Source organism: Hylaeus volcanicus, unplaced genomic scaffold (assembly GCF_026283585.1).
Source record: "Hylaeus volcanicus isolate JK05 unplaced genomic scaffold, UHH_iyHylVolc1.0_haploid 12237, whole genome shotgun sequence".
Lineage (NCBI taxonomy): Eukaryota > Metazoa > Arthropoda > Insecta > Hymenoptera > Colletidae > Hylaeus > Hylaeus volcanicus.
This window is the reverse complement of record NW_026533172.1, coordinates 2633596-2656875: the sequence shown is the minus strand read 5'-3', so window position 1 is coordinate 2656875 and position 23280 is coordinate 2633596. Positions and strand designations below refer to the sequence as shown.

The 23280-nt window shown below is 32.6% G+C and overlaps 6 protein-coding genes and 2 long non-coding RNA genes across 16 annotated transcripts; 4 read left to right on the top strand and 4 right to left on the bottom strand.

Annotated features, from left to right (window-relative positions):
- Window positions 1-154: 154 nt before the first annotated feature.
- On the top strand, window positions 155-2722 carry LOC128884287 (glycylpeptide N-tetradecanoyltransferase 1-like). Of its 2 annotated transcripts, XM_054137572.1 has the most exons (16): window positions 155-228; window positions 303-550; window positions 607-672; window positions 720-814; window positions 868-987; window positions 1046-1145; window positions 1206-1252; window positions 1331-1450; window positions 1499-1639; window positions 1702-1779; window positions 1832-1902; window positions 1951-2051; window positions 2109-2185; window positions 2233-2315; window positions 2363-2483; window positions 2534-2722. In XM_054137572.1, the coding sequence occupies exons 2-16, from the start codon at window positions 463-465 to the stop codon at window positions 2567-2569; spliced, it is 1344 nt and encodes a 447-aa protein (XP_053993547.1). In that variant the 5' UTR covers window positions 155-228; window positions 303-462; the 3' UTR covers window positions 2570-2722. The 2 variants fall into 2 exon arrangements, with proteins under 2 accessions (XP_053993547.1, XP_053993546.1); XM_054137571.1 differs by having other exon boundaries at window positions 197-550.
- LOC128884286 (RNA-binding protein 25-like) lies at window positions 2585-5834 on the bottom strand. Of its 4 annotated transcripts, none has more exons than XM_054137570.1 (14): window positions 5660-5834; window positions 5196-5546; window positions 5016-5140; window positions 4807-4971; window positions 4667-4750; window positions 4535-4622; window positions 4209-4491; window positions 4091-4156; window positions 3384-4037; window positions 3270-3326; window positions 3171-3221; window positions 3060-3120; window positions 2911-3012; window positions 2585-2864 (listed from the first exon to the last, which is right to left on the bottom strand). In XM_054137570.1, the coding sequence occupies exons 1-14, from the start codon at window positions 5709-5711 to the stop codon at window positions 2730-2732; spliced, it is 2274 nt and encodes a 757-aa protein (XP_053993545.1). In that variant the 5' UTR covers window positions 5712-5834; the 3' UTR covers window positions 2585-2729. The 4 variants fall into 4 exon arrangements, 2 of the variants coding, with proteins under 2 accessions (XP_053993545.1, XP_053993544.1); XM_054137569.1 differs by having other exon boundaries at window positions 2586-2864; window positions 3267-3326; XR_008459333.1 differs by having other exon boundaries at window positions 2827-2864; window positions 3060-3125; window positions 3267-3326.
- Window positions 5835-6430: 596 nt separating this feature from the next.
- On the top strand, window positions 6431-12196 carry LOC128884285 (uncharacterized). 3 transcript variants are annotated; one of them, XM_054137566.1, is made up of 24 exons: window positions 6431-6566; window positions 6614-6755; window positions 6858-6936; window positions 6990-7114; window positions 7168-7560; window positions 7637-7803; window positions 7876-7937; window positions 8049-8466; window positions 8516-8585; window positions 8638-8843; window positions 8911-9215; window positions 9263-9434; window positions 9475-9610; window positions 9671-9966; window positions 10052-10169; window positions 10226-10362; window positions 10442-10552; window positions 10638-10763; window positions 10835-11073; window positions 11130-11277; window positions 11328-11494; window positions 11549-11606; window positions 11658-11835; window positions 11886-12196. In XM_054137566.1, the coding sequence occupies exons 1-23, from the start codon at window positions 6438-6440 to the stop codon at window positions 11823-11825; spliced, it is 3972 nt and encodes a 1323-aa protein (XP_053993541.1). In that variant the 5' UTR covers window positions 6431-6437; the 3' UTR covers window positions 11826-11835; window positions 11886-12196. The 3 variants fall into 3 exon arrangements, with proteins under 3 accessions (XP_053993541.1, XP_053993540.1, XP_053993542.1); XM_054137565.1 differs by having other exon boundaries at window positions 11658-12196; XM_054137567.1 differs by lacking the exons at window positions 11130-11277; window positions 11328-11494; window positions 11549-11606; window positions 11658-11835; window positions 11886-12196 and having other exon boundaries at window positions 10835-10850; window positions 10906-11047.
- On the bottom strand, window positions 7876-8165 carry LOC128884288 (uncharacterized). Its single transcript, XR_008459335.1, has 2 exons — window positions 7991-8165; window positions 7876-7912 (listed from the first exon to the last, which is right to left on the bottom strand). It is a non-coding gene; the product is annotated as an uncharacterized LOC128884288 (long non-coding RNA).
- Window positions 12197-12795: 599 nt separating the features above from the next.
- LOC128883936 (nuclear protein localization protein 4 homolog) lies at window positions 12796-15161 on the top strand. Of its 2 annotated transcripts, none has more exons than XM_054136830.1 (11): window positions 12796-13020; window positions 13075-13174; window positions 13229-13437; window positions 13533-13665; window positions 13729-13814; window positions 13867-14024; window positions 14086-14221; window positions 14267-14344; window positions 14421-14519; window positions 14571-14645; window positions 14702-14840. In XM_054136830.1, the coding sequence occupies exons 1-11, from the start codon at window positions 12853-12855 to the stop codon at window positions 14702-14704; spliced, it is 1245 nt and encodes a 414-aa protein (XP_053992805.1). In that variant the 5' UTR covers window positions 12796-12852; the 3' UTR covers window positions 14705-14840. The 2 variants fall into 2 exon arrangements, with proteins under 2 accessions (XP_053992805.1, XP_053992804.1); XM_054136829.1 differs by having other exon boundaries at window positions 12797-13020; window positions 14691-15161.
- A 479-nt stretch (window positions 15162-15640) lies between these two features.
- Window positions 15641-17085, bottom strand: LOC128883698 (uncharacterized). The gene is made up of 6 exons (XM_054136322.1): window positions 16879-17085; window positions 16578-16787; window positions 16391-16483; window positions 16166-16307; window positions 16012-16100; window positions 15641-15953 (listed from the first exon to the last, which is right to left on the bottom strand). Exons 1-6 carry the CDS (start codon window positions 16990-16992, stop codon window positions 15912-15914), a joined length of 690 nt encoding a protein of 229 aa, XP_053992297.1. The 5' UTR covers window positions 16993-17085; the 3' UTR covers window positions 15641-15911.
- An 86-nt stretch (window positions 17086-17171) lies between these two features.
- LOC128883699 (uncharacterized) lies at window positions 17172-19511 on the top strand. 2 transcript variants are annotated; one of them, XR_008459084.1, is made up of 5 exons: window positions 17172-17521; window positions 17616-17772; window positions 17823-18249; window positions 18305-18710; window positions 18763-18903. It is a non-coding gene; the product is annotated as an uncharacterized LOC128883699 (long non-coding RNA). The 2 variants fall into 2 exon arrangements; XR_008459083.1 differs by having other exon boundaries at window positions 18305-19511.
- Window position 19512: 1 nt separating this feature from the next.
- Window positions 19513-23127, bottom strand: LOC128883696 (uncharacterized). Its single transcript, XM_054136321.1, has 4 exons — window positions 21852-23127; window positions 20950-21780; window positions 19941-20833; window positions 19513-19880 (listed from the first exon to the last, which is right to left on the bottom strand). Exons 1-4 carry the CDS (start codon window positions 23113-23115, stop codon window positions 19530-19532), a joined length of 3339 nt encoding a protein of 1112 aa, XP_053992296.1. The 5' UTR covers window positions 23116-23127; the 3' UTR covers window positions 19513-19529.
- Between the last annotated feature and the right edge of the window lie 153 nt (window positions 23128-23280).

The following is a 23280-nucleotide window of genomic DNA, read 5'->3' as shown; positions in this document are numbered from 1 at the left end:
GATGTTGATACATGTTTTTTGTAAGGCAAGAATATAGTTTTTACTTTCAAATTTTTTTTTGTAATTTTTTAATATGTTGCAAAAAAAATCTCAAGAATTATTATCTAATGCATGAACATGTGTTTTCAAATTATTGAATCATTGTTTGTCATGTATATAGAATGTTGTATGACAGATTTAACAGTTTCAAAACAGCTGCGGGAAAATTCGGTAAAGTCACTTTTTCTGGTAAAATTGAGTCACACATAAATATGGGACATATTTAGCGATCAAGGTGCTATGTTGTGTTTTTATTTACTTAGGTCTTCTGTTATTGTAAAGTTGGTCTCAAGTTATCAAACGTTTCTTTGAGAGAAGAATAAGGATAGTATTTGGTTTTTCTGCTTGTAAAAAAATATTTAAACTTGCGTAAAAGGAAATTAAGTTCTTGTATACGTAAAAGTGTACATAAAGAACGTGTAAATGTGCGTGAAAAATGCTAAAGTAGTTGATGGTGAGGTTTCTGATACTTTAACTGTTGAATCGGAAAATGTTTCACCAGTAGTTAAAGGTAACGTTATTTAATTATGACATAAGTCTTAGCAGCTATTATCGAAATGAACGCAGAGACTAAAAATCCTATTACTGAAGTTTCTTTAAAGTCTATATCTCAGCTTCGGGGAGTGTGGCGAGGTTATAATTTGAACAGCTCAAAAATAGATACATTTTTTTTTTGTTAGGAATATCACAAAAAGATGGTGATTCTAATGTATCAAAACATCAATTTTGGAATACTCAACCAGTTGTTCAAATCGGGGACAAAACCATTGAAACCGTAAGCATTTATAGCAATAATCTCATACGAAATTAACTAATACGCTTTCACAGTCTACTGGTAGCATCGAGAAACTAGGAGACAAGGAGACAATCCCTGAAAATCCATATACCCTTCCTTCACCATTCATGTGGAAGACATGTAATGTGATGGATGACAAAGAATTGGAAGAGGTTTTTATAAACTTTTGCATAAAAAATAAACATAAGAAAATCTTCTTTGATTGAATAGGTGTATATTCTGTTAAATGAAAATTATGTGGAGGATGACGACAATATGTTTCGATTTCAATATTCTAAAGAATTTCTTCGGTGGGCATTGACTGTGCCAGGTGGGTACTTTAGTGAAAACACTTAATTATAAATACTTTATGTCTTTTTTTTCTCGTTAGGATATCATCCTGAATGGCATGTTGGCGTTACGACAAACAATCGAAAGGTATAATAAAACTGAAAAAGAAAAGATTAATTGAAATTGTGTTTGTTTATTTACTGCCTTATTACACATACAAATCAGCTAGTTGCTTTTATAACGGGAACACCTGCCACAATTTTCGTAAAAAAAGAAGCTCTAAAAATGGCAGAAATAAATTTTTTGTGTGTTCATAAAAAACTACGATCTAAACGTCTGGCACCTGTATGGCAAAATAGAAAACCTTTGCGTCAATGATTTCTAACAACACAGGTTCTTATCAAAGAGGTAACGAGACGGGTGCATCGTACTGGAATAGCTCATGCTGTTTATACTGCTGGTATACTTTTAACTCAACCTGTCTCTGAGTGCATTTATTATCATAGATCACTAAACATAAAGAAATTAGTGGACGTAAGTTTTTTTGTCGTACTTCGTCAAGACAGAAACATCAGTATTGAGGTATTTTTCTTTAGATTCGTTTCACTAGTTTAGGACCCAGAACCACATTGTCTATGGCTCAGCGTCTTTATAGACTTCCAGAACAAATAAATGTATAGGTTTTAAAAAAAAATTATTTCTTGAAATGAGTTGCGTTAACATTAGATTTCTGGTTTGCGTCCAATGAAATCAAAAGACGTTCCACAAGCGTTTAACCTACTTTGTCAGAACTTAAAGTCAGCAAAAAAGCTAGTGTTTTTGATAAAACACCCAACTTTCTTTAGAGAGAAAACAAGTTTATATCCCATCTTCACATTAGAAGAATTCAAACATATAATTTTACCGTCTAAAGATGTTATCGTAAGCTATGTTAGAGAGTTGGACAGTAGGTGTTTTTTTTTAAATAACTGAGAGAACGATGCTTATTTTATTGTGAATTCAGACAAAATTACCGATTTTTTTTCATTTTATTTCTTACCTTCTTCTGTGATTGGGAACCCGAAATATAAATTACTTAATGTTAGTTTAAACTAAGAAAAAATACTTCGGTCTATGCTAGTTTATAGGCAGCTTACTCCTACTATAATGTTGCCACAAGTGTTCCGCTGGAAGACTTGATAGGTGCTGCTTTAATTATAGCAAAAAGATTGTAAGCTAAAGAGTTACTTTTACGTAATCTTAATTCGATAATATTAGAGGAGTTGATGTTTTTAACGCGTTGGATTTAAACGAAAATTCTCAATTTATTGAAAAACTAAGATTCGGCCGTGGTGATGGTTCTCTTCGGTATTATCTATATAACTACATATGTCCTCCGGTATTTTTTTTCTCTCTTGATTTCATTTGTTATACAGTGTAATGTGTTAGATGGAAGCGTCAAATGTAGGATTAGTCATGCTGTAGATTGAGCTTGGTTTCGCGTAATAATAATTTATTACTAACGCAATCAATGGTGGTGTTGTAATTTAAATTCATTTTGTCATAGTATAGCATAACAGGTTAAATATTTTTGATATATTAACACAGTATTTAAAAAAAATTTAAATTAAGTAACATGAAGCGATCATGATGATCGCCGTAAACGTAGTACTTCAAATAATAACATTTTCCATAGCTTCACAGTGAAGCCAGTGGCATCTTCATCAAAGAACTCCTTAAGTTCCTCTAAAAATCCAGAGGGATCAGGCTCCAACGATAACTACAAAACATAAAGATGAGGAGAAGTAAGTTTTTAAAAGCGAAACCTTTGTAGATATTAGAAATGTCAGCTCTGGTTCTTCTTCTCCCAAAAATTCTAGTATCTTTTTGTTGATCCACGGTGTTACTTTTGCGTCAAGTATTTTATGCTGAAGAGAATATTGTTTGTTTTTTTGATCTTGTTTTTTTTGCGTACTTTTTTCAAAAGATCCCAATCAATTTCTTGCACAAAAAGATCTTCCATTTTTTGAGGAATTCTATGCTTGTAAAATATTTTTTTGTTGCACAATAGTTTAAAATAACGTACTGTGAGGCAATTTGAAGGAGTAATTCTTTTGAATTTTCTGGAACTGATTGTCTAAAGATAAAATATGGAAACTTGGATAACATAATGTTAGTTTACAACTTTGCTTCTTCAGGTCGTTTTGCTAAATTTAATGACGTGGTTAATTCGGGTAATGGCCTTGAATAATGGTGAAATGATAAGGGTATTGCATTAAAAAAAGTTCTTTGTGTTTACCGTTTATAGCGTGTTCTGAACTCTCCATCATCATCATCGTCGTCACACAAATTAAACACATTTGAAACACTTGAAATGACTCGTTTATCTCGTACGGGTAAACGTTTTTTGGCAGAAATGCCTCTTAAATCTAGTGGAGCATGAAGACCTTCAATAAGTTTTTCAGAACCGATAACCGCTGCTTGCATCGGTGACTCAGATTCCATTGATTTAGTGTGCGAAGATATAGATATATCAGTCACGTCTTTCGTAACATTACTAACGGGGCTATCAGATAGTTTTGCATGTATATCTTGCTTATCAATATCCACGTGTTGTACTGGATCAAGAGCGACTACTTCCTCCTTCTCTTTTTGTATCTGTTTTTCAAGCATTTCTTCTTGTTCCTTCAATTTTTTGTCCTTTTCTGCTTGAATTGCTGCTTCAATTTCTTCTTTCTCTTTTTCCCTGTCTAAATCATCACGTTGAATTTCCTTTTCAATACAAGCCATCTGTTCTTCTTCTCGACGGGAGCTTAATGGTCCTTCCCAAATTGTTCCGTTTGGAGTAATACAGTATAGTAAATCACAAATATCTTTATCAATTAAGCGTTTTTTTTGAGAATGAAACATTTTTGAAGGATTTTTTAATGCAGCTTCACATTCTTCACGGTTTCTGACATGAATCATACGAATTTTTTTTTGTCAAATAAAAAAAACAGATTATACCTTGCTCTATCTTTAAATAAATATTCTTCTTTTTTTTCCCATGCCTGGCAACGTTTCCGAAAATTTCTAAATGCAACATTCCAGTTTACCGACTGAAGTTTCGTTATACGCAGCTTACGCTCTTCTATCCTTGATAATGTTATTCCATTGTCGGATTCGAATGGATTCACGACTGGATAAAGTTTGATTCAAAGGTGCCTCAACATACCCCGGTAATGCATTGAGTAGTTGTTGATGACGAGAAACTTTCACACAAGCAGTTTTCTCCGGTAAAGTTTCTGGTACTATTGGTTCGGTGATAGGCCTTTGGGGTTCAACTGCAGCTTCAGGTACTAAAGGTGCAAGAGAGGTAACCTCTGGTGCGGTTTCTTGTTTTTGAGTTTCCTCCGTGACACGTTGAGCTAAAAAAAAACAATTTGTTGTTACATTTGTTATACAAATTACCTGCAATTTTAGCATTCCACTCAGAAGCTATACGTCTTGTTGTTGCTGTAGTTCTCAATTCTTCTTTTTCAATTTCTTGTTCGATTTCCTAAACATAAAAATAAAGATCTACAGTAGTTTATGTATCCTAACCTGAATAGACTTTGCAGGATTTTCTTCTTGAAGCTTGTTTTTTCTATCATTTCTCCATTTCTCCATTCCTTCTTTAACTTTATCCTGATATTATATTAAAATTTTAACTAAAGTTTTCACCATTGACATTCTAGCCTTACTTCACAATTAGCCACAAGAGGCTGCCCATTAAGTATAAGACCATTTAAACATCGAACGGCACGAGTGACACCAAGTGGGGACTCAAATTCGCAGAATCCAAAGCTAGATAATTTTTTGGTTCCAGGATCAGTGGTTCGAGACCATCGAAGCACTCGGCCACATTCCTAATGAAAATAGTAATGTTTTTTTTTGTTATAAGAATTTTTACTTGTAATAATTGACGAATGATCACATCATCAGTATCTGGAGTTAAATGGCCAATGTAAACCGTAGGTCCACGTTGAGCCACTGGAAGATGAACTTGATCACCAGTATACACTGGAGTTGAGCGAACTAGGTGCACAATTGAGTGAAGATATTTTTAATAAACAAAAATTGAATAGCATACTTTCGGGTACAGTTCTCATTTGAGGTACAGGATAATAGGAAAAAAGATCGGAATTCATGTTAATAGGGCGAATGTCATTTCGATGTTGATTCATACTAAGAGGTGGAATGGGTGTATTTGAAGCAACGGGAGTAGCCATGTACCCGGATATGTTTTGAATGGGATTATACATATGCGATGAAGAGTGCAAAACATTTGCATTATTTTCCATAATGTTATTATGGTGTTGAGGTGGCATAAAGAAAACGGGCGGCGTGCTGGTTGGTGGGTTTTGACAGTTCTGAATGGAAACATTTGGTAGCCTCTCATCCCGATTAGTATTCCCAATCATTGAAGAATACGGTGGTATACCTATGCGCACACGAAAAATGTTTGTAAAAGAACAAAAGGAAAATAACCAATTTATTTGTGAATCAAATAATATATATACAGTTTAAAAAGTATGCTTAGTTAACTATTCATACCAGCGATAGGTAAAAGGGATATATTGGACTGTGGAGTGTGGATAGGTCTCATCTATTATTTAAATATAGTAATTTGGGCACGTAAAAAGAAAAATAATAACTGAGAACGACTGTTCCTAGAAATCTAGTTAAAAATTGACTCCTGTTGTTGATCACAAGTAACTTTGAAAACTTTGAAAACTATAATAAATGTTTTTTTCATTGTACAAATTTTTATATCAATGTTAAAGCGAGAAACGGAAAATTAAAAAAAATTTGATGCAATAGCTTAATTATTGTTTAAAATTATTTTATTACTGGACAACTCCATCGAATGACGTATGCAATCAGGTTACATGTTCTTATAAAACGATTCAAATGACCTAAAATTTGAGAACAAGAAAAGTGTTTCACTACAATAAGAAACGTACATTAAAAAAAAAAATGTGTCATTAAGTTTTATATTGTTTCGGTCAATTTAGATAATCCAAAATGAATTTAAAATGTTTTGTATATAATGCTCATAATCTGTGTTCTTTCGCGTAAAGAAGGCTGCCTAGAAACATTTCATGTCTTCATTCATATTATCAGGCTAATTCTTAGATAATCTTTTTCTCTTGAAAGTTACTCTAATAAATAATTCGTTTGTTATTTCTTTTTGACAAAACATTTATTATATAAGGAGACGCCAACTTTAACGTGTCAAATAAAAATGTTGACTTCTTAAAATATAGAATATTTTCATCAAAAATTTTTTATAAAGCTTGGATATAGAAGAACTAAATAAGATATTGAAAGGATGGTGTCCGTAACAATCGATCCGATTTGTTACCATGACCAATTCCTATGGAAATCTTTCACTCAGCATGACGTAGTTGAAACGCAGGATCTCGATATGTGCCCTTATTTCACACCAACATTAATAAATGTAATGGAACTAGCAAAGTTGTAATTTTTAAACTCTTTGTCACTCAGACACCTGATGCCAAGGTCCACGTGACGTGCGCCGATTTCGCGGGGAATCACGGTTTGCTTGGCCTAAGCTCTGGAAAACTTATGACTTATACGTGTGGAACTCAAAAATTCACAGTAGTTTCTTCGTCCCTAAGCTTTTATGGTATGACATTTTGAAATTTGAAGATGTAGTTATTTTTTTAATTCCTTCTCTCTCTTTATCTCAATTTAATACACTCAAATGTTTTTTTTTTTTAAAACATAGAAAAAGCATCTATTAAAAAAGTCATGTTAAGTCCGTCTGGCCTATACGGCCTTGTATGTTTCAGTACTGGGGATACCGGGTAATATTTAATAAAAAATTTCTAGTGTCATATTCAATGGTAAAAATGTCTAGGCTTGTGGTTGTTCAAAGTGCGGCATGTGAAGTGTTACCGTCGCTTAAAACAGTGATGATTAGCTGTGCTGCCTGGGTGGAAAATGGTTACATGAAAGATAATGCAGCAATTGAAGTTCTTTTGGGTAAGAAGAGCAAACATGTTGAACAAGTTCAACTGACATAACGTTTTGTCTAGGGACTGAGGATGGTGCATTATATAGTGCTTTAATACACAAAGGAAAAGGCTGTGTTGTTCAATTACTTTTACCTTTTTACCCAGGTGTACGAATCGATTGTGTACAATTGTTAACAAGAAGCGTATTTCAAAACGTTTCTAGGGAAGAGAACGATGCACTTTGCTTTACAAATATCCGAAATGTTGATACTGTGGAAGAAAAAAATAACGAGACTTTAAAAACAAATAGTCTTCTTTTTCATTGTATTTTCATTGCTTCCAATGGTCAATTATTAAAGTTTTCTGGATATGGTGAAGTGAAGCAAATTTTTGCTCGCGTTTGTGGCAATACCAAGGCTAATGACAGTGCATTTCTATCACGGGATCTTGGAGTCTTATCAAAAGTTCTTTTGCGTAAGTGAATATAAATTAAGAACCTAATCCTGTATATGGTTTAAGACGAAGAGAAATATTTTATTATTTTTTGTAGGTCGGGTGTGGGAACAAGATAATTGCTTACCAGAACTGGATAATTATATCATTTATGAGGCTCCCAAATTAAGAGGCATGTCGAATATATGGATAAGAGTAACAGATAGTCTGAATCCAAAGACACTTGTTGAGAGTAGAATGGCATCAACACCAGTCAATGTTTTTGTATGTATATTGTTTGAGTGAAGGATTTTGTGTTTTTTAGTCCTTCAAAATACGCTGTCTTGTTGTGGTCAGGGTCGCCAAGAAGTCGTCCCTTACTCCAATCATGACTCTGTTGTCGTGTGGATGTTATTAAAGTAAGATTCATTCTAAGAGGTTTGTAAAATTGAACTAGTTTCTCAATCCTTACCTTAATGTGCAAAATTTATGTAATTTTTTTTCCTACTCAATCGGCGTTCTCGGTAAAGATCAGGTGTCATGGTTACAAAGTTAATTCCTGTGATTTCAAAAGAAGTACGGCTAGTGGAGGAGAAGTGTGATATCCAATCAAGTGACCCCATATCTCATCCGTGTAAGGTCATGGTCAACGCTATTTCAAATTACAGAATGGCATGCCCAGTATTTCTTCCTTTCATTTATTTAAAAAAAAAAAATATTATAAACATTGAAAAGTCAGCAAGAAAATTTTTTGTGAAAAAAAAAAAACATACCGAGTTTAAATTGCAAAATAACTCTATTCAAAATATGGGCAGTTCACATAAAAACGCGACATGGACATTTGAAACATCGTCACAGGCCTGTGTTGGTTTTGCGATAACCAAATATCATCTTTTGTTATTGTTTGAAACCTATTTAATTGTGGTTTCTCGTTTAACATATCTTCAAGTTAATTTAATGCTTTGAAAATGACTAGATAATAAACGATTTTTTTTAGGTACAGTATATTCCGTTTCCGTTAGTTCAGTATGGTAAAATATTAACATTGATACCCAATCTTATGTCAGGTCATCGCGAGAAAGACAAAAAGTATGGGTATCACAGTATTGCTTATTTCAGATACTACCTACTTATTAACGGAACGTTATCTTTATGAACTTGTTCCTCAACGTGAAACAAATACTGTTTGGTTGCATTATATGCTTTGTGAAGATATTGGCTCGGCTTTTAAATATCCGCCAGACTCCCTTGCTGATTTTGAGATAGTTTACACTATGTACTTGAAAGCATTACTCCGAGAACAAAAGTGGAAACGGGCTACAGAGGTTTAGTGTATTAATGCGCTTCTAATGTTGTTTGTAAAAGCAAAAACTTTTTATTGTGCGTATATAGATCACGCTATATTCCAGAAAATCATTGGAAGATTTTATTCTTAGAGTGTTGAAATACAAACCAGATCCCCACGTCATTTGCACTATTGTAATGACACTGGCGTCCACCCTGAGGAAATTTTATAAAAAAAAAACTCTTTTACATTCGAATTCTTCGAACAACCAAAAACAAATTTCTAAGGTTCTTGAAACACGATATCTTGTCACGACGCAAGTATGGGAATTAATGGAGTTGATTCATAATATCAATCAATTGGAATTGGACATTGAAAGAATAAAGCAATACCAGAAAAACAACGTTTTACAGTATGTTTTTAAGAACCTCTAAACAAAAAAAAAAATTGTTACAATAGAAATGAAACTGATTCACCCCACTTTATAAGCAAAACTTGGAATTCCCTCAACGTACAAAATCATAAACGGATTCCAACTTTTTTGACTCAAAGCATAGCGTATCGAAAAAGCCTTTTGCATCATACCAATCGTGTTCTTGAAACTCTTAATGATAACTGTAGTTTATTAAAGGTATTTTTGTTTTTAATTCAAAATATTAAAGTACGCACAGGGAGGTTATATTATTCTGGCAATGTGCGAATATCTTGGTCGAGCTATTGAAAAAATAACGTGGTCAACTTTAACAGGAAATCGTGAGATGCAAGTCGTGGAATATATTTTTCAGGATAATTACAAATCTGCTTTAAGTGCGTTTTTTTTTTTTCGTATTTCGCGTAACTTTAGTAAAACATTTGTTTTAACTTTAGCCCATTTAGCAAAGGATTTATCAGTTGGCACGAGTAAATTGGATCAAGGTCTTTGTAGTAATTCCAACCGTGAATCTTTAATGGATCAGCAAATTTATCTTATTGGAAAATATGGTCCCATACTATTTCTCAGAGAACCGTCACTCTTCTCTTCTTTTCTTTGTAATGATGAACCATTTAGGACAACAAGAAACTCTTTTTATGACTGTTTGCAAAAAAGACTTACAAACCATGCGGAGTTTTTATCGATTTTCTTACCAATATTTCTTGGAGCAGTGAATCGAAAATCATACCAGGTGTGTTTCTTATTTTTGTTTTATAAAAAAAATAACATTTAATAAATTTCTTGAGTTTTTTGTTGCGATAATGGTATTTTCTTAGTACACAACGATTCATGTAAATGAAGCATTAAGAGTGGTTCAAAGTTTTGGCCGATTACTCAAGCTGGAACATTGTTATGAAAAAGACCAATTTAATGCAAAAATCAATCATTTTCATAGTATGGATTCTTTTTTATGTCGCCTAAACAATTTTTTTTAATTTAATATATGTTAGTCAACCACGCTCATTCCTCGCATTGGAGTGGTGTCACTGGATTTCAGAATTTACAACTTGCCTTGTTAACTTGTTTGCCGTGCGACACTGAAAAAGAAATCATCAATTTTATGACTCGCGTAACGCTAGCTGTTTCAGTAAGAAGATTTGTGTTTTGTTTACTAAGGTTTAATCAAGGTGTGAAAAAAAAGTGATAGTGTGTGTTTTGCTTCCAAGGTCAATCATGAGAACATACAATTTGACTTCCCTTTTAGTTTACGTTTTTGCGTAGAGAAGAATAAAATTGAGGCTGTTATTTCTCTAATGACAGCAATGCAAATGTATTCTGTAGGTTGTTTTGACAGTGCTAGGCACAAAAAAACCATGCTACAAAACGTTGACTAAATAATTTGTTTCTTTCGTGCTTTATTAGAATGCTGTGAGCGTCGCTTTGGCAATAAAGAAAGTTGACATTGCCACCTATGTTGTCAATTCTATAAAGGATCCATGGTTTTTGCCTTTGAAAAAACGTTTATTTAAAAAAATTTTAAAGACATCTGTACGAACTATTTGTTAAATGAAATGTCCAACTTCATTATTTGATTGTTCGAAATATGCGCACATCTCCAGTTATCTACAGTGAATGGTCCTCAACATTTTGAACTTGTTAACAAAGCTAACGACAGTTTTGATCTTTATAGTTATTTAGAATGCTTTTCGGATGCTTCTACTATAGCTGCTTATAAGGATTCTCTCTTTAAAGAGTTTGATTTATGTGAAAAACGTATCCGAGAAAAACAAGTTTCAATTCAAAAAACACAAAAAGCAATTCAATCTCTAAAAAATTCTTTTCAAAAACAGAAAAATCGGTAATAATTTATTTCTATTTTTTGTATTTCATTTTATGAATTGTCATGTGGCTCAGTCCGCTGGAAACGTTTTTAACAAAAAAAACCCTTTGCTTTGCCTGCCAGCTACCCGCAATGTGTGATCTCTTTTACGTCTTCCCCTGTACACACGTTCTTCATTCTGTCTGTGCCCATCAATTAAAATTTCCGCTTATGACTTCAAAGGTAATTTCATAAATTCGCATATTTTTGAAACTTTATAATGATTTATCAAGGTATCGGAAGAATACCAGCATGCTCTCTTATCTTTAAATCACGCTCGCATGCAACTTGCGGAAAGCGTTCAAAAAAAAACTGAAACAATCGACAAACCGAGTGTCAATAGGGATTTGACAATAAATATTCATCAAGTGGATCCATCCAAGCTTCGTGATGCACAAGAGTAGTGTCAATGAATTAAATTGTACTAATTTAAATTAAAAAAAATTTCTTTTAGGCGTGTTGACAGTTTTTTAGCCAACGAATGCCCTTTATGCGGTGATTGGTTGGTGCAAGTACGTACTCAAGATGATTTGTTTTTTTAATTTTGATGGATGCTTTTCAAGACTGTTTTAATTCCCTTTGTTCCTCTGGAAGAAAATGTACCTCCTACTACCCCCAAAACACAGCATGATGTCGTCATTTGGGATAATATCAGTAGCTGGGCGATACAAGATCATTTGACCTTAAAAACTCAAGACACACAAAATTTAAGGGTGCCAAACAGTACCTAACTTTTTTAATGTTAGTATAGAAAAACCTTTTATATAAATATCTCAATAATTATTAACAAGGATTCTTAATATAAAAAAACAAGTGTTTTCCTGTGGCGTCTTTTGTTACAAGAAAAAAACAGTCCATATTATCTAAGACAGATTATTGAAGTAACAGATATTCACATGTCTTTGGGGCTTTACAGACGGACGTCAAAAGCTGTAGAGAACATGTGAGTCTCCAATAAAAGTTGTACTTAATGAAGGTTGTTGGTAAAAAAGTAGTCTATCGTGTAAACTTTGAAATTTTTTTTTTAAAACAATTAACACCATTGGCGAACTATGCTCTAAAGTATGTTATTTTGAACGGAATTCCAAGGCATACAATACCTGAAAAGTACATTGTCGATTATTAGCAGAGAACAAACGATAATGTTTTTTATTAGTTCATTGAACATTTTTCTTTCCATTTCTTAGTAGTTTTGGTTTAATTGTGACAAAATAGGATCACTACCAAGGGGGCTTATTCATATAGTTATGCGTAAGGCTAGCTTACTGTAAAAATAACCTTCTGTAAGCAATCGTTATTTATCCTTATTTAGCCTTTTGTTACGGTGTTCTATAGTTATTTAAGTTCCATATTGAAACAAAATAATTGTTTAGAAAAAATTAACAGATGAACACAGATTTAAGTTACGTTTCGAAATAAAATTTTAATACAAAGGGCTCAAGTATCTTAATATTTTTGTACGTTTTTAAAAATAAACAAACAGCTTGACGATTATTCGGAAAACAATGATTGATCAACGCTTGTAAAGTAAATGACAAAATACCATTTACGTTATGTTACGCCTTCCTTTTGTCTTTTAAAGAAAATTATTAGTAATATTTTTATTAAAGGCAAATTATATTTGCATTAAAAATTAGATTAGTCATATCATCATAAAGAGACAGAATTTATGTTGCAGATAGTCTGTGGTTGCATATAAGGATGTGCGGTTCAGCAAAACAGTAAAAGGTGAATGAATGGACGAATGGGTAGTATAAAATGACAAAAAATTTGTTAACAATCCGAATATTTACAGAGGATGGGCTCTATCGTTTAGATGTCGACCAAACACTCTCTTGTATTGATTTTAAAAGAAAAGTAGAAGAAAGATGTAACCTGTCTAGCAAACAAGTTCTTTGTATTTTCTTAGATTCCAAATATGAAAAAGTGAAAAATTTATTTTCATCGCACTTTCACATTAGCATTCATTTACTTTTTCAGGAACTGCCGTGCACTTCCAATGTTTCCATTGAGAAATATGTTACCAACGGACAGACGTTGTATACTCGTCTCATAGGAAACGACAACAGTGAATTACCAGGTAAAATATGTCATAAACGAGAAAATGTGAACAAAAACTTTACTTTTATAAAAGATGACAATAATTTGAAAGAAAGCGAATCTTCAGAACTTTCAAAAGTACAAGTCACTCAAAACCCAGAGGATTCTGTTAAAGAATCAACTTCAAAGCCACATTTTGTTTCTTTTGACCACTACTTAAGCTGTTCTGGGTACAATACATTGGATCTTCCTTTATCGCGAGTTTTTAAGCCGCAACCTCTTGTAAGAGGAACGGCAACAACAGTAAGTGGAAAAAAAGAATTCGCATTAATTAAAAAACGAGTTTATTTGAAATTTCAAGTAGACAATAAAATGTATGAACGATGGTGGTGTAACAGATTCCTACATCCGCTACATTAAAGCATCAGTCTTATCGATGTGTTGATCATATAGAATTTCGCAATGTTCAAGAAATGAATCAATTTGTTAACTACTGGGGAAGAGAGCATAATATGGAAGAACAACGTGCAGGTACCCTTCAATGCATTGCTTGTTAAAAAGACTGGTACAATGCGTAATGAGAAACATTTTTAGGGTTTTTATACGGCTTCTTTATTGATGATCCTCATTACCCAATGGGTATTCGCGTTGTCGTAGAAGCGATTTACGAACCACCACAGGTTTCACTAAAATTCTGCCAATCAGTATTCTTGTCCATACGTTTTGTTAAAGGTCGATAAAAATGGTGAAATATTTCTACTAGAAGATCCTCAAAAGCATGTCGTTGATCGTATAGCCAACGCTCTTCAAATTGAATGCGTTGGATTCATTTTTACTCATTTACCCAGGGAGGATCTTTTTTCACCAGAGGATCTTATACGAGCTGCAAGGTATGTTATACGGATATTACTATCTTTATATACTTATTTTCTTGTATTTCAATTGAACCAGGTTCCAATTAGATTATTTAAAGGACGCTCCTAAACATTATACGGGTTATCCGGTTGCCCCTTTTGTTTCCGTTACAATTTCTCCGGATATGGAAAACAATTCCTTTCAAACTAACGCGTTTATTATTTCCGATTTAGTAGGAGTTTTTTTAAAATCCCCACCTTGACTCGTTTTCTTACAGGGATTAGCTTTAGTACGAGACAATTTAATTACAACCATGGAAAACAGTACAAGGCTGCTTATTAAACCAGCACCACCGGTAACCTATTAGCTAACGTTTCATTTTTTTTATTTTGCAATAAATAATTGGTGTAAAAAAATAATTTCTCTATTAGAATATGCTTTTACCGCAAATTTTGGAGGGTGGCAAAATTGTCACAACCATAGACCCACATTGGTTTGTCGTTCGTGTAAATGACTCTGCACCAAAACAAGTACAAATGCATATTTTAATCACGCAATTTTTATGAATGATTCCACTATAGCTTAAAAGTATGTTCTCGTCTTGGTCTTTTTCTGTCGAAAACCGTAATGACCCCTACAACCCTCCAGACGTTATTGTAAGATTTCGTTGATTTTTCAAGAAAAAAATAAACAATTGGCAGGCACATCTTAGTAAACCTACAACGACTCCAAATGAAATATATGCTGATTTTCATTTTATTCTTTATATTTCAACCTTATTTGATGAGGAAACAGCAAAGCTGATTTGCAAAGCAGTTGTCACTCAAAAACCTTTGGATCCGTCTGTCGAGGAGACTTTTCGAGTGCTTAAAGCTTCCGTTTACTAAATGAGTGCTTAATTTTTTTTTAAAGTTTTGTATTTATTTTTATAGAAAAAAACATGTTTATTTTTAATGTGTTGACATCACTTTGTTACTCTCAAAATTTACTACCGTCCATCCGTTATTGCAGTTTACCCCTTTAAAATTTTGCATATTTATTTCTTATTACCTATAAATGTTCTTTCTTGTTAGAATATTTTTCTCTACTCTTGTCATAAAATTTGAGGGTCTGTTTTGTCGTTATCAACGAAAAAAAAATAATAACACCAAGTTTTAATTAAAAAACGAAAATTTTTGTCGTAACCTAGTTTTTATTTAAGAGGTAACGTAACCCTCTAATCTAGCAATGCAAAGAAAGATTAAGGTTCAAATTTAAGACAAAATACCTTCAAAATTTGCATCTTATGATTTGTAAATTGTAATTAATTTTTTATTTTAACTGTGTCAAAAAACTTATGTCAAACTTTATTTTACAGGGTTCCTTTTTTCCCTTGCTGCATTATTTTTATAAAATTTCTCTTTTCTTTAATTGATGTTTCCTTTCATATTCCACAGGAAGTTTGGTTTGATAAATAACTATCTACAACATTATTACTTTATGTAATGGTTATTAATTTTTTATAAAAAAAACCTTATATGAATGGTAGATGGTACATGCTATTAATCTTGAATGAAATAAGAAGGCTTGTGTGTAAATGAAAAAATTTGTTTCTTTCTTTAATTTATAAATAGGCTAAAAAAAATAAATTCCGTCAACTGTTTGCTTTATTATTATTATTATTGATATTATCAGTTAAAATACAGAAAAGTTTAAAGAAATTTGATTAAAAAAAGCGAAATTGGTTTAAAGCGTGAATAAGCAAATAAGAAAAAATTCTTTTGAAGTTAAAGCTAAATCTAGAAAAATTAACCGACTAACGGGTAACTATTTTTTAAAAGTGTCAAACGACGACACATAGTAGTGGTAAAGTTTTGTGGAAATATGTAACCGTTAAAAGAAGAGACATTTTTCACAAACACTACCTAAATTCTAAAAATACCTTATATCCCATACTCTTCTCTAATTTTTGTTGCCTCAGTTTTCTAAAAATATAAAGAAAATTTTAAAAATCTACAATTCTTTTAAACATTCACAACCTACCGCCTGCTGTATATATGTCATTTCTCTAGATAATTGACGAATCGTCAGACCATGTAGTATAACACTAATTAACGTAAGCAAGGAATAGACTAAAAAACAATAATTATAATAATTTTAATAAACATTTTCCCTCCATGTTTGTGGATGTATGTACCACACGCAAAAATATAAGATACAGCGGGTTGGGGAACAGGATAATAACCGACGGCATTAATCAATTGAAATGCTTGTTCCATACCAAAAGTATACAGTACGATGCTAGCAATAATAAGTATAAATCCAACGATCGCAAACCCCTTTATTATTTTTTTCATTCAATTAGAAAAGGTAACAGTGGAAAAAGCAATGAGATAATGCGTTACATGAATAATATAACTACCAGAGAAAAACGAACAACTTTAATGGATTTCCTCAAAGAAAACACCATCGATAAAAAAGTTGCAAAAATTGATGCGGCAACCAAACCTGCAGTCTACATAATTTAAAGAACAACATAGTTCATACATATAGAAAATCAACTTTTCAACATTCCAACAATGCGTGAGTAAACGATTTGTTTGTATTACCACATGAGATACAATTGATATGATTCGGAACGCTGAACATTTCTGAGAGTACCATTTACACAAAGGTGTTGTACAGCCTCCTAGAGAAAATTTATGAACAGTTAAACAAGCCGTGCTCCATTGGGAATTGTGGGTTCGTATAGTGCGACCTATGACTCTAAAAAGCCCCCAAGAACGGCTGTAAGGATGAAAAATAACCGGGCTACTATTCTATGAAATAATTTACCACCAGAAACAAATAATGACATTATTCAAAAGAAAACTAATTTCTATATTAAAAATTTTACAAACACTCCTTAACTGCAAGCCACTCATTAGAGAATAATGAAAACAAAGCGATAAACAACGCTATGACTTGAATCACAAATGTTTTGTAGTTCAAAAATACTTTTGGTTTAGAAAAAAATTTGGCCATAATTCAACAATTATTAAATTTCGATTGCTTTAAAATTTTGTTAAAAAAAGATTTCTAAAGGAATTCTCTTTTATTAAAAAAAACAAAAAATCTAGTCTTTTCATGTTGAACTTATTGAGTAGAATACACGGGGCCACATGCTCATCTTGAGTTTTCAATAATATTTAAAACCAAGATAAGCTCGTGTCATTTATACAAAAGATGAATGTGTAGAAACGATGATTTATACTAACGTATTTTTTTATGCTACAGTGTTTTTTTCAACCACTTTTTTTTTAACATACCGTTAGAGTTTTTACCCGTTTTATTATGTATTTCAATGAGTTCATAACACTCAGCAACTCAAAAAAAATCAGTACATTAGTCCTTGAATTCTAAAGAGTTGAACAAACTGCGTGTATTCAAATAAAAATGATAACCAGTTTATTTCCGTTTATTTTTTAAAATAAACCCATTGATGACAGTTCCTTCGTCATCAAAAATTTTTTCTTTTCATCAGGTTTTCGAATTTTTGATAGCTAATCTATGAGTATGTAAAAGCAAAACATATTTACTTTTTTGTTGATGCTTACCTACAGTGTAGTAGTAAAACGCGTTTTATTGTTACCGTTCCTTTCATGTAGAATCACTTATGGTTCCCACACGTAGCTCGTTGTGTCTAAGCATACAAACTTGGAAACTTAAGAAAAAATTAGCAGATGTTTCTCAAATTTCTCGAAAGACGCATGCCAGGCGGATATCTGTAACAATAAAGTATTCGAATATGCTTTGGGCAGTAGAGTAAGTGAGGTAACTGAATTTATTTTTTTTGTGCGACAGTGTTTCTTTAGAACTACCAAAAAAAATGATGAGAAGGCGAATCCTACTATTTAATATTTCTTTGTAATAATAATATTTTTTCTTTAGAAAATATAAAGCAAATAAAAAACTCCTTGGCATTTTTCGTCATTATGCTTAAAGGTTCAGGCATTTGTAAATTATAATGAATGGATAAAATTAAGAAAAGGATTTATATATTAAGATACAATGTCAAATTTCAACACTGAGTGCTAAATGAAATGAAATTGTACGGTTTTGTAGAATGGTTGCTTCGTTGTCGAGTGGTCGGATATTTGGAAAAAAGAAAATATCAAATTAACAAAATTTTATTTGTATTCGGTTAAAGCATGCTTTTGTTATCTAACAAAAAAAAATTATGCTTAAGCGAAATGAATTTTTTTTCTTATTTAGAATTAATGATCAAGAAACTCCTGTCAAGTAACAAAATTTTTTAAAAACTTTTAGACAAACCAAAATTTGACATTGTTTTCAGAAAATTAAAGATAATCTACAAACTGTTAATTTAGTAAGAGTCATCAAGCTGGTTACTATGGTTGGATGCATCAGTAGTATGATGTGTATACCCACTTTCGAATTTCCATATAAAACAACAATATCGACTTGTTGTTGAGCATTTCGAAATTTCGAAGTCGAGCCAAAGATCGGATTTGAGGGTAGAATGATGATCATTTTGCAATATGTTTTTTTTTCTTATTTTAAATGATACTGCATATAGTATTTCATTTTCTGAGTAGCATACTGTGTCACGTGAATGACCCATGAATTTCTGATTTGGTAATGTTGTAAAGTGTAGTAGGCTTAATAGGATGGAAAAGTGTTTGGAGTGCGTTGAAGTACTAATGTCGGTTATTACTTGTTTGTTTGACACTTGAGGAATCGTAAGAGAACATTTATTGTAAAAAGAATCATAAGCAGTTTTACGAAAATTAGCATCAAATCCGTCATTACTTGAAAGAGCAATCGACTCAAAGAAAATTGGTTAAAATTAAAACAAAGGACTTTGTTAAATGACTGACAATTTCGCGTGGTGGCAGTAATCATAGCAACCCTCTGTTTACCAGTCTACGTTTACTACCTCGTCTCACGAATTTTTTAACGGCAATGTACATATTTAAATTTAACGTGAAAACTATTATAAGTTTTTTATATGTAATCCTTACAATTTCTTACTTCCGTTACATTTCTCTTTAATTGTTTATAATTTTTTTTTTTAAAATAGCACGGTGCTAAAAAAGATTGTCCACGTCAAATGTCGTGGACTAAAATGATGTGAATATTTTCTTGTATTGTTTCATTCCTTTTTTTGTAAGTTATTTAGAACAAAATAATTGTACTGAAACGTTATTCATGAAACAAAAATATAAAAAATTCTATTTTTTAACATTAAACAAATGGTTGGTAATTTGTTGGATGGTTATTATGCGACTTTCAAACAGTCAGATATTTTTAAGATGAAATCTGTATCAACAAGTAGACAACATCGGCGCACTGAACGAGAGGAGTGTTTCGATACACTCTGCGTATGTGAGAAAAAAATACAATAGAAAAAAGATTAGTATTTGTTTTGTATCATATATTTCTGATGTGTTTAATAAATATGGCACCCTGTAGTTTTGCATTTTTTTGTTAACGTGTTGCCGTAAAAATAACATTGTCAGTGCAAATATGCAGAATGAAAAGAATCAAGCAATTAATTTTTAAAGACGAGTCATTGCAACAGTACCATCCGTCCCAAGAGTAACAAGATGATAAGGACTAGGCATATAAGCGTCAAGTAAGGCGGGGAAAGGAGTCTTAGTAGGTGTTATATTGATGACAGCTCCCATGAACGAAGATATTAAAGAATTTTTGGAAGGATCAGGTATGTGTAACAATTTAGTAGCTTCCCATAAGAGTGGGGGGCATCCAGTGGATGGATAAAACATTCGAATGGATTTTGTTGTTTTGTCGTGAGGGTCCAGAGGGTAATTATAAATATTTTGTTGAGTATTTTGAAATACATTGATTAAGTTGTTTTGTTCTAAAGAACTTATATCCCACACGCGAATCTAAAAAATAACGTTTCGTATTATAATTTAAAGATACTTCTACATATGTTCATTACTGACCAGACTATCTTCGTAACAAGCGACTAAGCGTTGGGTTTTTGTTAATAAAAAAATTTTGACAATTTCTTTTTTAAGAGCTTTAGGAGAAGCGGAGTCTTTTCCAACATATTCCTCTATTCGTTTTGATTTTACTAAATCCTTGTCTGAGTTAAGAAAAAGTTTCTCTAATTGCCAATTTGAAGAAAGATTGTTATTCGAGTTTGCTAAACACATTTTTTTATAGATAGAATAAACAGTAGGTGGATGGATTAAATATAATATATTATTGAGTTCACGTTGTTTCAAGTTCATTATTCGGACATAACCATGGCGATCACTATAAATGAGTAATTGTTTAGCATGCCAAACGGCTATATCAGTGGCATAATTGTTGATACTAAAAGAAGCATCATATTGTAAAAGCTGAGGAAACTGAAGTAATTCATTATTTCTTATATCCCATATACATAAGATCCCCATATTTGGTTCAAAAAATATCGTTGTAGAAGATTTCTTCGGGTGAATTTCAACAACTAAGGTAGGTTCCATGCCCAAACCAGATGTCACCAGAAGATGCTCATTATGTGAATCTCCTGTATAGAGAAACCGAGCTAGAAAGCAGTAACTTGTATGAGGTTTGAAAACGAAGGAAGGAAAGTGTGCTGGGGATCTAGATAAAAGTGATTTGTTATTGGAATTGAGTTTGGTACAAACAGAAGTGGAGTGTAGGGTGGAAGACATTTCTTCATCCACATCTGAAGTGAATTTGTCAACCCGATCAATATGGGATAAAGGAAATTTCCATATACAAGCCCATCCATTAGCGTGACTGGATATAATTCGCGTTCCGGTGTCATTCCACTTAAGTGATTCAATTGCTCCCGCTTTTTGATACGTTAATAATAAGGAACTGTCTGAAAAAAGGACAATTTAAAAAAAAAATTGTTGTTAGCGAAATAAAAAAAAAAACAGGTTGACATTACATTGAAATTCTAGGAAAATTGCAAATTTTAATTAATATAAAACTTACCAGTTTGATTTGACAGTTTTTGTGTGACGTCGTTCTCTTCTAAATGGATTGAATTTGTTGTCACTTGTTTGGTTGATTTGATTAGCTTTTTAATTGGGAGCATCAGAACACCTAATATTTCGCTTGTTAACGATCCAAACTGAGCCAAGATGATGACGGGTGTACCTACGGGGGTATAAGATACATGAGATTCTGTGATAGCTCCAATATACAGTGGTAAGAAAGGATGAGAGTGAAGATGTGACAGAGAACTTGTTTCCAAGGAAAAAGATTGTAAATTGGTTGCTTGAGACGTATTTTTTGATTTGTATACTTTTGAAATTTTAAAAAAACACGACTTCAGAATGTCTATTTGATGTTTCAAAAAGTCTGCATGTTGTCGAGTCAGCAATTGAAGAAAAGAGTTTCCTTGGCTAATAGTTTCATGAAAAGATGAGGTTAAATTGTTTTGAATTGAAAAGGGAAATGTCATAAAATCATTCGTCAAATTTTCACGGTCTAAGTTTTGTTTATCCTTATAAGAAATTTCGGTATCGCTTTGAGGTGTCAGGATGTCAGTTGTTTCAGTTTGAGATTGCAGTTTTAATGGTTTTGAAAAAGCGAAAGTTGTCAACGGAATTAACAATCCTTTAAGTAAAAACAAATAGTGAAAGGGAATCGTGCTGGATATCTTTTCCAAATCATACGACGGCATTCTTTCCAATTGGCTTAATTCATTTATCCAATGAGGAACAACACTTGGAGGTTTTCTAACCTTTTGCAATTGTGTTTTGTCTGTGTCTTTAGATGAAAATTCATCATTTTTCGACTGCACAAGTGCACTCATTATACCTATTTTTAAAAAAAAAATAAATGTTCAATAGAATATCAAAGACGTTGAATTCAAAAAGTTGTCAGCTTACGTGAATGATTTTTTGGATGTGACAAACGTATGTTTGTTAGACACATACTTGGAAAGAGAAAATAAAAAAATAGCATAATATTATGTGCGAACGTGTTTAAATTTTCATTTGTGATACAACAGTTATGATAAAATGGGGTTTTTAATTGAATTTCCGAAGCAACGTACTCGTGGTATAACTTTTGTACCCATTGAGAAAAACAATCCATGCTGGGATCTTTCATGAATGTGTCATTCCAGTCCATGTCAGAGTCAAGGGAGGTCTGACTTGGTTCTCGTAAAAGGGATTCAACAAGATTGATTTGATAAACATTATGAATTGTGGAAACGCACAAATAGAGTGAACTCGAATTCCAGATCACACCATTCACTTCGTTGGATCCGGTATAAAAATCCAATAGTTGAGGTAGAGGATTTGCGTTATGTGCGCACATGAGCATGGGATATACCTGAAAATGAGAAAGTCTTGAAGTGCGGTCCATAGTAAAGGCTAATGAAGGCTGTGGAGCACTTGAAAAAACAACACGGTCTGTTGGGTATTCAAACCCACCTAAAGGAGCACACAACAAAGCCTGAGGAACACACTCGATAGGACCAAGAGTCAACAAAAAGCGTAAACGTTCTGTCGCATTGACCCCTTGCCATAAATGAAGAAACAGTGTAGTTGTCTTGTCGCACCACTTGCCTAGATAACGAGCTAAACGACAACAAAAAAAAGAAACTTTTTTCGAGTCTCCACTTAAAAGAATGCAACTTAAGTAAGGAAAATACACTGATGTGGCAATTTGTATTTGTATATATGTTTGTACTAAAGCTTCAGGAATGGAGTGGAGCTGACATTGACTTATCCATGAAAATAAAACAGTTAAAAGAACCTTGAACGATTTTTGTACTAGTGTTAATAAAGCCAACGTCGTAGAGCTGTCATCAATCGTCGTGGTATGAAAGTTCACAGTTTGAAACTGTTTTATAAAAACATGAATGAGACGTTCCCAAATACCGTATTGTATGCAAGAGAAAAGAACACGGCGAAGGATATTGTATCGAATTTCACTTAAAGGCTTTGCTTTTATCAGCAAGTTTTGAATCACCGTTTCAAAATTTAAAAAACGTTCAGTAAGCGGAAAATCCACTTTAGTATCCTTTGAAACTGTAGTGTGGTGTGTCAAAGAGGAGCCTTGGGAAGTCGTTAATTCCATATTTCCCCAAAGTTGTTGCTGCAAATGAATTAATCTCTTGACTTTATATTCCAAAGTACCATCCATTTCAACATAGCAGAGTAAACTGCTTAAAATATTGTACAAACGCTCTATGATCACGCATTCATAGTGTTCATTCGAGTTTCCAGATATGCTATCAATATCTTGCCCTTTGCACAACTGAGAAGACAAACAAAGGATATCAAAGACCAGTGCAATACATGTTAGCGT